General features: G+C 48.3%; 1 protein-coding gene and 1 long non-coding RNA gene across 2 annotated transcripts; one reads left to right on the top strand and one right to left on the bottom strand.

Moving 5' to 3' along the window:
* Positions 1–8,397: 8,397 nt before the first annotated feature.
* LOC123046525 (60S ribosomal protein L7-2) lies at positions 8,398–10,826 on the top strand. The gene is made up of 7 exons (XM_044469924.1): positions 8,398–8,571; positions 8,659–8,838; positions 9,274–9,371; positions 9,469–9,526; positions 9,629–9,708; positions 10,114–10,216; positions 10,294–10,826. The coding sequence occupies exons 2-7, from the start codon at positions 8,659–8,661 to the stop codon at positions 10,507–10,509; spliced, it is 735 nt and encodes a 244-aa protein (XP_044325859.1). The 5' UTR covers positions 8,398–8,571; the 3' UTR covers positions 10,510–10,826.
* A 1,343-nt stretch (positions 10,827–12,169) lies between these two features.
* Positions 12,170–12,767, bottom strand: LOC123046526 (uncharacterized). Its single transcript, XR_006422401.1, has 3 exons — positions 12,672–12,767; positions 12,468–12,552; positions 12,170–12,369 (listed from the first exon to the last, which is right to left on the bottom strand). It is a non-coding gene; the product is annotated as an uncharacterized lncRNA (long non-coding RNA).
* Positions 12,768–13,173: the final 406 nt, after the last annotated feature.

Below are 13,173 nucleotides of genomic sequence, written 5' to 3'. Positions count from 1 at the left end.
AGCCACGCTTCCCAATGATTGCCGGCAAGCGTCCTCCTAAATTGAATATTAAGGGGGATGGACTGAAGTATCGTTGCAACATAAGCATCACGTCGTTGAACAATACTATACAGGGACGGGTACTGAAGCGCCAGTGGCGTCTCTTCAAGCCAGGTATCCTCCCAGAAACGCGTGGTAGTGCCATTAGCGATTATAAACTTTGTCCTATTGAAAAAGGCTGATTTAACTCTCATGAGCCCCTTCCAAAAAGGCGAGTCCGTCGGTCTCACTGTCACCTGGGACAAAGTTTTGGACTGCAGATACTTACTACGGAGAATCTGCGCCCACGTGGCATCAGTCTCAACTGATAACTTATACAACCACTTGCTGAGAAGACATCTGTTCTTTACTTAAAAATTTTCAATGCCAAGACCCCCTTGGTATTTTGGTCAACAAATGATATCCCATTTGGCGAGTCTGTACTTTCTTTTTAGATCATCGCTCTGCCAAAAGAATTGGGATCGATAGAAGTACAGCCTTTTCCTAACACCAACTGGGACTTCGAGAAAAAGAAAAGAGAAACATAGGCATACTCGTGAGCACCGAATTAATAAGAATTAATCGGCCTCCGTATGACATGAGCTTGCCCTTCCAGCAACTCAGTTTCTTCTCAAATCGATCCTCGGTACACTTCCATTCTCTGTTTGTCAGCTTACGATGGTGAATGGGTATACCTAAGTACGTGAAAGGTAAAGTCCCCAATTCGCATCCAAACAATTGCCTATAAGCCTCTTGTTCCTCATTGGCTCTACCAAAACAGAACAATTCGCTTTTATGAAAGTTAATCTCCAACCCAGTCAATTGTTCAAATAAGCATAACACCAGCTTCATATTCCTCGCTTTTGCCAAGTCGTGCTCCATAAAGATGATCGTATCATCAGCGTACTGTACGATAGACACACCTCCATCAACTAGATGAGGCACCAAGCCACCCACCTGACCAGCGTCCTTAGCCCTTCCTATGAGAATTGCCGACATATCAACCACAATGTTAAACAAGATAGGAGACATCGGATCACCTTGTCTCAGGCCCTTATGTGTCTAGAAATAATGACCTATGTCGTCATTCACTTTAATTCCAACACTCCCTTTTTGCGTGAAAGATTCTACCTGGCGTCGCCAGGCTTCATCAAAACCCTTCATGCGTAAGGCCTGTTGGAGGAAAGGTCATTTGACTTTGTCGTACGCTTTCTCGAAATCCACCTTGAAAACAACTCCATCTAGTTTTTTCATGTGAATCTCGTGGAGCGTTTCATGAAGGACCACAACCCCTTCTAGGATGTTTCTGTCCGGCATGAAAGCAGTTTGGGAATGCTGCACAACAGAATGTGCAATCTGCATGAGCCTATTAGTCCCAACCTTGGTAAAGATTTTTAAACTAACATTAAGAAGACGGATGGGCCTGAACTGCTCAATTCTCACAGCCTCTGTTTTCTTAGGAAGCAGGGTTATTGTTCCAAAATTCAGGTGAAATAACTGAAGTTGTCCAGAGAATAGATCATGGAACATCGGTAACAAATCCCCCTTAATAATATGCCAACATTTTTTATAGAACTTCGCCGGAAATCCATCCGGGCCTAGAGCTTTATTATTTTTCATCTGCGCAATAGCCTCAAAAACCTCTTTCTCGGAAAAAGGGGCAGTCAAAATCTCATTCTCATCCGTAGTAAGTTGAGGAACATCCTCAATCCTTGACTCATCCAGAGATACACAGTTATCCTCTGGAAGCCCAAACAACTGCTTGTAGTATTCAGTTATGTATAATTTTAGGTTCTCCTGTCCTAAAATCGTTCCATCATCTTGTTCAAGCTGAAATATCCTTTTCTTTCTATGCTTGCCATTGGCGATCATGTGAAAGAATTGAGTGTTCGCGTCCCCCTGGACAACTCGGCGAACCTTGGCCCGCAGCACCCACTTTAATTCCTCTTCACGAAGAAGCTCTTTCAGTCTCATCTCCGCCTCAAGCTTAGCATGAAGCTCCGAGGCCGGCAGAACCGTGGATTCGGCCTTTACATCTAGGGACTGAATACGGGTAAGAAGCCATTCCTTTTCGACCTTATAAATCCCACTAAGATGCTTAGCCCGCCCACGCAGGAAACTTCTCAAATGCCTTATCTTATTCTGCCAACGCTCAAGCGTAGTCCTGCCACCTGCATCCTTAGCCCATTCCCTGGCTAAGAGATTGAGGAAGCCTTCTCGTTCAAACCAAGCCAGTTCAAACGAGAACGAATTTTTGTTCCCCAAGTGGGTTGCCTCACCAGAATCCACAAATAAAGGCGTGTGGTCTGAAATACCATGCGAAAGTGCCTGAACCGTTACAAAGGGAAACTTCTGCTCCCATTCGACGCTAGCTAGGACTCGATCCAGCTTTTCAAAGGTCGGATTGGCAACCGTTGGCCCAGGTGAATTTTCTACCCGAAAGCTCTATCTCTCTCAAATCCAATCTTTCAATAATGGTATTAAACATAAACGACCACCTCCCGTCAAAATTATCATTGTTCTTTTCCTCTCTCCTTCTAATAATGCTGAAATCACCCCCAACCAGGATTGGGAGCTGCTCAGAGCCGCAAATCTGAACAAGATCTACCAAGAACTCAGGTTTAAGTTCGGGCTGCGCGGCACCATATACCGCCACCAGAGCCCAATTAAACCCATCGGCCTTCGACCGCACCCGAAACTTAACTGCGAAGTCTCCCATCACCACACTTCAGACTTCGAGCGAATCGCATCTGACTCTGAGTAATATCCCACCCGATCTTCCTCTCGGAGGCAGACAATGACAATCAAAATCAATACCTCCCGATAAAGTATTGAGAATCTGTGGCGAAAAATTATCTCTACCAGTTTCCGACAGTGCAATAAAATCTAGCCTATGCTCGCTAGACGCCTCTGCAAGAAACCTTCTTTTAGCCAAGTCTTTCAGACCTCTGCTATTCCAAAATATTCCTTTCATATTTTGTCATGAATTTTTTAGCAATACGGATCCTAGCACTCCTACGCACCGCCGAAGCCGGGTAAATCTTCCGCTTCCACTTGCGTTTAGGTTTGTTTTGATTCTCCAGCCGGTCCTCACAACCAGGCTCTGTGGACCTAACAACTACAGCCTCAAAGGTGTCATCCTCCTCCTCAGACTCAGGAAGGGATGGTGCAAGATCCGCACAAAAATTATCAAGCACCCTGACCCCCAATGCATCAATATCGGAATCATTCATGGGTTTAACCGCTGCTAAGTTTCGAATCATTTCTAAAGCGCGCACCGCCTCCAAATCCAGGATATCATTAACAGAATTTGAAATTTCAGTATCATAGCTACCTAGTGAGACTCCTAATAGGTTTGCATTATTAATAATCTCATCATTAGAAAAAAGCAGAATGGAATTAGAGGCATTGACCGACATACCAGTGGTGACCTCAACGTCACGAAGCTTGGCCGCCCTCATGACGCACCGCTGCTGCATGTCATCAACCTCCGGATGATCCTGGAGACGGCAGCTCATCCGTCACCCTGCCGAGACCGGATCCGGAATACCTACATACGCAATAACCTCCTCCCGAGTGACCCTTCTCGGAGTGGGGCCTCCTGCCTCACCCCAACACCCGGCAAGTCAGCCTCCGTCGACGAAACAGCAGGAGCTCCCGATAGTGGCGTCGGGGATCTCCACGGCGTCACTGACATCAGGCGCGGACCGCGGCACTGAGGCGAAGGCGCACCGGGGGAGGGAAGTGTATGGGCGGCCTGCCCGTACTCCCCGCCTACCCCGGACCTCTGGCTAGATGGACTCGCTGGCGCCACAAGAGGAGCGGCCACCCTAGGCGCCCTAGGGGAAGAGGGCGTCGAGGCCACCTACCCCGAGCCCCCTCCGGAATGCAGAGCTGCCAACTGCGGCTCCGTTGTCGCGAAAGAAGAAGAAGGCGCCGAGGCCACCTGCCCTGGACACCCTCCTGAAGGTAAGACCTCCACCACCGAAACCGCGGCCTGAGGTGAGGCAACGAGCGGAGCACGAGAAAGACTGGCCGCCTGCCGAAACTCCTCCTCCCCTCCCGCGACCGTGGTCGGCGAGCCCTCGAGAACAGGACTATCAGCATCCTCAAAATCCAAGGTAGGTAGCGTGCGCTCAAACACATCGTCGGACTCTATCCGGTCACTCCAGAGTCTGGGAGGCGCAGAAGCAGGCACAAATGACCCAAATCTCAGAGAGGTCATAGGCACCAAAGAGGGTGGTGCCGTCCCATCCCCAGGCGTCTGAGAAACGGGCCCCAGTCCGTTGGACGACTCTCGTCCAACATCATTGACTGGTGCCTCCTTAGCGCCCGAGTTGTCATCTCCCTCATGCATGTCTACATCAGTCCCATTGACGGCCTCAGCGAACAGATCCTCATCCTCAAACTCGATCACAAGGTTATAAATCTGGCCTCTATATGACCACTTGACCACATCAGGCACAAACTCAATATCCAGAACACTGACCAGCAGTCGGGCTACCCCGTGAGCTCGGGTAAGAGCCATATCCACTCTCTCAGTTTTCCCCACCATAATGCCCAAGCTAGCCACGACTCTAGCATCCTGCATCATCTTCGAGGGAGCCCCAGAAAAACGTAACAAAACCTGAGTAAGAGGCTTGCCCTGAGGCTCGACCTTCTTCCACTCGTGGAACTCGAGGATACATTCTGTGCCAGGTACTCTGCACAACCCAAAACTCAAAGGAAACTCAACCCTAAACATCTTGGCCTCGAGACTAATGAGCTCCCACTGGAAGTCACCTGGAGCTAACTCCTTAAGCCTCTGCACAATCTGGGTCTGCGAGACATCTCCTTTGGTTACTTTCACCACCCTAGTGGTCATACTCTGGGTCTCCTTGGGAATCTCCCTCGCACTAGGAGACTCAAAGAACGTGAGCTCTGCACAACACACTCCATACATAGTAAGAGACGACATCTGATCACACAAAATAGGGCAGTCCCCCATATCATGTGCCGGCTTGCCACAAGTATCACATAGTTCAACCACGCAATCGGCAATAAAATGACCCTTCTCTCCACAACGATAGCACAACATCTTCTCTTTCTTGCGCGCCTACTTGGATGCCCTATCCGAATCAGCTCTGTCTGCCGCCTCCACTGAAGCAGACGTTGTAGTCTCAGTCCCAGGTATCTCAGCGTTGGCGAGCGCCGTCACCACATCCATAGCCTGATCGGATAGAACGGGCGACTCGGCAGCCCCGGCGGCAGCCGTCTGCTCGACGACTACAGGTGGAGGAGGCTGCCGTTGACGGAAATGACCACCTCGACCGTGTCAACCACCACGATGACCGCGGTATCCGCCCCACTGCCGATATTCTGGGCCAGACGCCCCCTCAACAAAACCACCCGGAGGACCGAGAAAAGGTCTCTCGGCAGTACCATCACTCTGCCAAGCATATCCGCGGCCACCACCCATCGACGACGAACCACGGTGTTGGCCATCACCATAAGCATTGTACCCATCATCACCCCATTGTCCCCGGGGCGGTCCGCTAGTGCCACTATTAGCTGGGTCACAGGGCACACCCGTCCCTCCATTAGCAGCCCGAGGTGGCAGTGCATAAGTCTGAACCGGCCCAGGCCGCTTCTTCGTCGTCCTCGCGACGTGGTGCAGCGACGGTGCAGCCCGAGGCTGTTGGCCAGGCGCCGGGCCAGGCACGAAGGCATCCTTAGGCTGCGGCGGCCATGTCCCTTGCGCAGCACCGCCCCGTCCCGCAGCCGCACCCGGTCCCTGCGGCGGTGGACGAGGCCCAAGAGCTGACCCGCGGTGGTCACCGCCGGAACTTGCACCGGCGGCCTCTGCCCACCACGTCCCGCGGCAACGAGCGCAGCACCGGCCACCACCGGATGACCAGACGATGCTCCGGCACCACGTCCGACTCCAGCCGTCGGAGACCTCATACCCGGCATGCCTCCACCGCGACCAGCATCGGCCGGTGCAGTCCCAGCAGCACCCATGTTTTCCTGTCCAGTCTACGCGCCATCACCACGGCCAACCGGCACGGTCCCGGCCGGGTGCTTCGGTCCAGCTGGACCCCCTCCACGCCCCACCATGGCAGCGAGGGGCGGGATACGGGCAGCCCGGCCAACCCCACACCTACGTATCCTGGGAACCGCGCGAGCACGACGAACCTTAGGCGGTGGCGGACGTGTAGATCGAACAGGAGAAAAACGATCTGGCGAAACGCATGAGGCTACGTGCTTCGTAGCGACGAGCAGCGTTGCCTGGGCCTCATGCCCAGGAACGACCAGCTCGCCTCGCCTCGCCTCGCAGCTGGCATACTGGGCCACATACCCAGACATGTCAGCGCAGGCCCGCTCAGCTGCCGGCCCAGGAGAGCCCAGTAACTCATTCAAACGCAGCTCCCTGGCCGCTCGGATCTGAGCCGCCGTGCAGGTCGCCGGCGCCGGCTGCGCCGTCACCGGCCGGCCTTTCCTTTTCTTCTTTCTAGTCACACGCGCCCAAGAATCCAGCAGGAAGAAATCCGACAACGTGATAGGCTGGATGCATACCTTGGGTACTGGCCCTTTCCATGGCCGGAGTGCGGCGGCCGCCGTCCTCCGGTGAACCAAACGTCGAACTATCTCCACCTTATCCTCGGGATTCATTCCCTCCCGCGCCGGATCGTTGCATGGCACGACATCGTCCACAATCATGACCACTTCCTCCTCCGAATAGCCGGGATTGAAAGCTTCACAGATCGTGTCGGATGGCGTTGGCGAATACGACTCCGGCGAAACTCCGGCGCAGATCCCGTCGTCGTCATCCTCATCGTCGGACTCTGCAAGCGCCCAAAACCGACCGCCGACGTGCCCACGCCCAGGGCCGGCGGGAGCCGCCGTCTTCGCGGCGGTCGCCACCGGTATCGCCCGCGTTGCCCGCGTCGTCATTGCAAGAAAAAACTTGCTCCATTTTAAAACCGAAGTGCATATTTTTCCATATCTCATTCCAACTCTTATAGTAAATCACTTCACGAAAAAGAACTCTTTTATTACAGTGACCTATCATTAAATAGTTTTGGAATCTTTGTAGCTACACGATGATAAGTCACCACATGACTTATGTGTTTCCTTGGGAAGGTTAACGCCATTATAAGAAAATGAAGTTGAACTATTAACCATGTTGTAATCCTGACTGGGATACAAGAACTGGGGTAAAAACTATACCTTACAAGCCGAAAAGTTTAATTGCAGTGATCCACCATGCAAACATAACTAACTAGTGGAGCATTTGTTTTTTCCCTCAGAAAATTGAAGTTGTGCAAGATTGATCGACAAAATAGTCTTATTGTTTTAAGTCAATACGTGTAGCGGTGTAAATACTAGGCAATGGGTGGAGTTTCGTATTTCCTTTACCAGTAGAGTACAGTTCGTCAGTGTAAATTGCTAAGTGCAAAGATAGATCGAATTTGGTTAAGTCCACATGTTAGATTGAGTTCAATGTGCCTAATCATGCGTATGTTCAGTGTGGTGCGTTTAGAGAAAACAATGTTTGCTCTTTTATAAGTATAGAGATAAAGGGTTCAACCACTAGATATGTGGATTCAGGGCTGGTTCTTAGGGGCACGTGCATGAAGATTTTCCGGCTGTCTATCAACAAGGTCAAGCCAGCTTCGGTAGGGTAGCGGCGACAACGACGCGTCGACGGCTCATTCCGGTGACTGTAATGGTTGCTCAATGATCCGGAGATCTCAATGTAATTTTAATTATGTTGAGATACTTTGTACTTCTGATAAACTTTTATAATACTCTAGTGAATTATGGAAACCTTTCAAAGCAACTCGCTTTAATGGTTACTATTCTACAAAATTCATCGTAGAACATCCCCGTGTGCATTCAAATGAACTTTAGTTTGTGCATGCAAAAAACATCAATTGGTTTACTCTTCTTTTCTGAGAAAATTTGATTCTCCTTTGTACATATTGCATTTAATTTTTCGAGGGGTTCCATTCAAATGGTTCAAATCCAAGTACTCCTTATGTTCCTAACTTAATTTGTTTTGATAGTTCAAATTAAACTAACAAAACGACTTATATTCAGGATCACAGGGAGTATATTATATTGCGAAAACATTGGTTACACCGACCCCAGAAGTTGTCGAAATCTGCCTTCATGGGCTAACAAAAGTTACTCCCTCTGTAAGTACTATCTAAACGCTTTTATATTTCTCTACGGAGGGACTACAGGTCTAGTTTTCTTTTGGGTTCCTCCACATTCGCTCAAGTACCAGAAAACCCATTCGCTCGCTATTTATCAAAGTGGAAAAAGAACAAAATACGGAGTATTTGGTAACAACCGCAAACGAAGCAGGGGCCCAAAGCCCACGAAAGCCCGTATGCCATTACCGGTGCCCTGCACACTCCATCCAGCCACTCGCAACCGTCGGATCCGCCCCACGAACCCTAGCAAGCGAGATCCCCCCTACTTAATCCGCGCACTCAACCCCGTCACCGCCGCCGCCTCTCCCCATACCCTCGCCGTCTCCTCTCCCACGAAGCGCAGCTCGTCGAGGTAAGCACCGGTCCCCCGAACCCGCCGCTGTCCCCTCCCCGCTTCGATCTAAGCCTGAAGGATCTGTGGTTGATTGCGTCCGCGCAGATGGCCTCCGAGGCGGCGAAGGTGCCGGTGCCGGAGTCGGTGAACTTCAAGAGGAAGAGGGGAGAGGTCTGGGCCGCCGCGAAGAAGCAGAAGGTCGCCGACGAGAAGAAGAAGGACGCGGAGAACACCAAGGTCATCTACGCCCGCGCCAAGGAGTACGCCGGGGAGTATGAGGCTCAGGTCAGATCGCTGCTCATGTCTCGCTCGATCCAATGCCCTTTGCTCGTTTGTGGATGTTGATTAGATTCTTGCTCTGCAAACTTGCTACCTGCGGTCCTACCACTGATTACGTTTTGTATCAACTATATGGTTTACCTTTCTTCAGTCGATAGGGGAAGACTGATCGGAGTTTAGCAGTACCATACGCAAGATATGTTCAAACCTGTCCATTTTCTTGATGCTTTTGTGCTGTGCGTCACTGCTAGACAACCTATGTCCATGTAGAATCTTGCTAGTTGTTTAATTCCAGATTTTTGTTATGCTCTAGTCCAACATACGTACCACTACCACATAGCTGTAATCCAGCTTTAGTGATCATTGAGATGTTGGTGTTTCTCCCTGATGGTATCATTACTGAGTGTGCTCTCAGTAACGAGAACTTTGTTAATTGAGCAGGACAAGGAGCTGGTGCAACTTAAGCGTGAGGCCCGGATGAAGGGTGGGTTCTATGTCAGTCCTGAGGCAAAGCTGCTGTTTGTCGTCCGTATCCGTGGGTAAGGCACCACTTGCCATTTGATCATTGCTATCTGCATTGATTTGGGTTTGTGTTCCCATGGTTTGATGCTAATTTTCTGAAACGTTGCACTACAGTATCAATGCTATGCACCCAAAGACCAAGAAGATCTTGCAGCTTTTGCGTTTGAGGCAGGTGGGTTGATCAATTATTTGGTCCTTTGAATGCACATGTTGCTTGATACATCTACTTCTGAAAATGATTACTGATGCTCACTGCTAAACTTCATTTGTACAGATTTTTAATGGTGTGTTCCTTAAGGTCAACAAGGCCACCATTAACATGCTGCGTCGGGTTGAGCCATATGTTGCTTACGGGTATGTTATCTGTCTACCTTTTGAGTCTTAATTGAATGCATTCCTGTTGTCTTCCTTGTCTCCTAATGTAAAATAAATTGTACCTGGTCTTTTGGTTGGATGAATTTACCACCGTGTTATCTACTGTCTACTAAGCCATTTTACTGCTTCAGGCCAACTTGTTTAGCCACTTGCCAAGTCTTTTGAAAACTTTAGTCTGAAACCTGCACCATCCTTGCTTTATTCACTCCCAAGCAATTATGTTAGTTTAGCTGGTTTTCTTAAATGTTGGTACAAACTATAGGCAATCATTTTTCTCATATGTAGTGCCAACAACCAAGATTTCAAGTGATCCAAGTCAGATCAACTACAGACTTGATATGATATTGCATTGTTGCTGACTAGTATAATTCATGATCTGTGTAGGTACCCTAACCTCAAGAGTGTCAGGGAGCTGATCTACAAGAGAGGTTACGGAAAGCTCAACAAGCAAAGGATCCCTCTGACCAACAACAAAGTCATCGAGGAGGTTTGTTTCTTCAACCATAGACCTGTGCGCGTCTATGGTGCATATCCATGCTAAGTTGAATCATTGCCTCTTACCAGGGTTTGGGGAAGCACAACATCATCTGCATTGAGGACCTTGTGCATGAGATCTTGACCGTCGGCCCACACTTCAAGGAGGCTAACAACTTCCTGTGGCCATTCAAGCTCAAGGCTCCGCTCGGTGGCCTGAAGAAGAAGAGGAACCACTACGTCGAGGGTGGTGATGCTGGCAACCGCGAGAACTACATCAACCAGCTCGTTAGAAGGATGAACTAGGTTGAATGAGCATGATAATAGCCTGTGTTGGAAGGATAAACTTGTTTCACATTAGGAAGCGGATGATGAATATGCATGCGTTTTTTGTATCGAGAACTAGACATGTTTGGATGAAATCCCACATTTCCTCTAGAAATACTAAGTTTTTTAGCTTGTTTTTACTGTGGATCCCAAAAATGCTTTTGGTTTCCGTCCTCTACTATTTTATTTGGTCTTATATTGGCCAAGTTCCTTGCCATATTTGGGCTATAGGCACGCAAATCTTGTACTACCTCCTTCCCAAGATATAAGGTGTGCTTTGACTTTTCTTGTTTTAATCGCACAACGGTTTTCATTTTTGTATTTCCACTAAACTAGTATAAATATACATGAAACAAAGCGGAAGTGCTGTTCTGCAAGGATGTTATCAGTTATACATGTTCAATCCGTGCACTTTTTATACTCTCTCCTTTCCTTATAAGGTGTATAGATTTTTGAAAAAAAAATTCCAAAATATAAAGTGTATTGCGTTGCAACGCTCGTTGGATATTTGTTTTAGGGATTTGATTACATTTTCTTATATCAGGCAAGCTCCTCTATTTACTCATGTCAATTAGTCAGGTGTAATCTCGTTCAAAACTTGTGAAAATTTTCTTTCATGTGCCTTTTTTAATTTCCGTGTTAAAAACTATACATCCTATGTTTAAGAATGGAGGGAGTATGTATTAACGGTCAAAGTTGTGCATAAGAGACAGTGCAAAGTATATTTTGGGAAGGAGGGAGTATCACTTTCAACTTGGATCCAATCTTTGGCGCTAATTTCCTCTCTATCCTAGAGGCAATCCTTCTCCTAATTTGCTAGTCAGTTGTACTAATGTTAGCCTGTATACAAGCGCAAAAAGGGGTTCCTTGCTGTTCTTGTAGGGTGTGTTTAGTTTCTATCACCAGGTGGAATATAATGGGTCCGACCCGCATCCAGGACTCGTTCGAGTGTTTGGTTGGGTCGAGGGGGAGAACCAACTCGTTCCCAGAAACCGAATATTCGCTTGATATGCGGAATCCACTCGTACGTCCAAATCGAAGGAACGACGCGGAACGGGCCACTCGCCCTCGTCTCCCCCACTCCCCACCATGATATGCGCCAGCAGCGCCGCCTCTCCCTCACTTCCCGGTCGTCTCTTCCTTTCTCGTTCCCCGTCTTGCTCTCACCTCCCTCGTCTCTCCTTCTCCCAGCGGGTGAGCGGGCCGACGAGCGGCTGCTACAGCGGGCAAGCGGCGGACGAGCTGTTGCTACAACGGGCGAGCGGCGATGAACACCTCCTTCTTCACCCCAAGTACGAATCTTCCCTCCTCAAGCCGTAGTGGGGCGAGCTAGCAGGGATCCTGGCGATAATAATTTTGGCAACCTAATGGTGCTATCCATTTGTGCGGTTATCCGCGTGTATGTTGCTGAAGATAAATAATGGTGCTATCCATTTGTGCGTGCAGGGGCGGAGCCAGAAAATTTAGCCGATGGGTTCATTCATTGACTGATTGTGGGGATTTAATCTCTCTTTTTTTTCTGCACCACCTTACATTAAATATATAGCACTCGGTTTCAAAGAAGAAGAAAAATATAGCACTCAAAAAATGCAAAATAGGTAGAAATATAATATCACTTATGAATAGCAAAGGCGGAAATATTATTATTTCTTATTCCACATCAACACATTTAACTAGTAATTATAAAAGCATACTGATTAAATTGTGTGATTATGGAGTTAACCTAGTTCGGGTGCATCTGGCCATTGGAGAATGACCCAAGTATATGTGAATCACCGCCAAAAATTGACAAGTCGCCATATTCCAATTACCAAGTAATCACTCTTAAAATTAAAAACCCTAGCCATACAATTTAGGAAGCAAAAATTAGTCAAAGCGGACGCACACACTCTGTAGAAATTGATGAGTTACGTCTTCAGAAATATGATGCACATTACCTGCGTCTATAGGTGGCCTTGAATTATAATACTCCTATTTGGATCTGGTGATCAGGTTTCTCTTTTGAGAAATATCATTCATACCCTAGATCGGTCAAAACACTTGGAGTAAAACCCGCACAAAGAAGTACATGGAGTAAGCAACTAGAAAATTAAAATATGAACACTAGAGAGGAGACGTATGTGGTCATGCGATCTCAGTACCTCTAAATTGGAGTTCTTAACAACGATTGCCGGCTTCGCTGCCATCGACCTGCCGTGGCGTGACGGCTGACCGAGGTCGTGAAGAATAGAATTAGGGTACGAACAGGCGGTATAAAGGCAATTTATTATTGGGCTTTTGGGCCTTTTTATTAGACTGCTCACTCCCGCGTTGCTCGATGGGTTCAGACCTTTTTTTTTGTTGGGTTCATGGGATTTTACATACCTACGTGTGTACTGGACCAGCAAAAGTGGTTGGGTTCATCTGAACCCAACGCTACCACGCTGGCTCCGCCTCTGTGTGCGTGTATGCCATCGTGTATGCTGATACAAAAGATTTATTTCCTACATGTATTGTACTGGTTATCGCTACCGTATTGGTCAAGCTGATCTTATATTCCATCTCTCCAACCAAACACGTGAATAGAACCATTCCATTCCATTTTTTAGTTCAAACCAAACGTAAGAACGGAACCGACCCATTCCTCTGAAATGGAACCATTTC

Source organism: Triticum aestivum, chromosome 2B (genome assembly GCF_018294505.1).
Source record: "Triticum aestivum cultivar Chinese Spring chromosome 2B, IWGSC CS RefSeq v2.1, whole genome shotgun sequence".
In the NCBI taxonomy this organism is placed as follows: domain Eukaryota; kingdom Viridiplantae; phylum Streptophyta; class Magnoliopsida; order Poales; family Poaceae; genus Triticum; species Triticum aestivum.
Note: the sequence above shows the minus strand (reverse complement) of the source record. Positions and strands in the feature narration are given on the sequence as shown.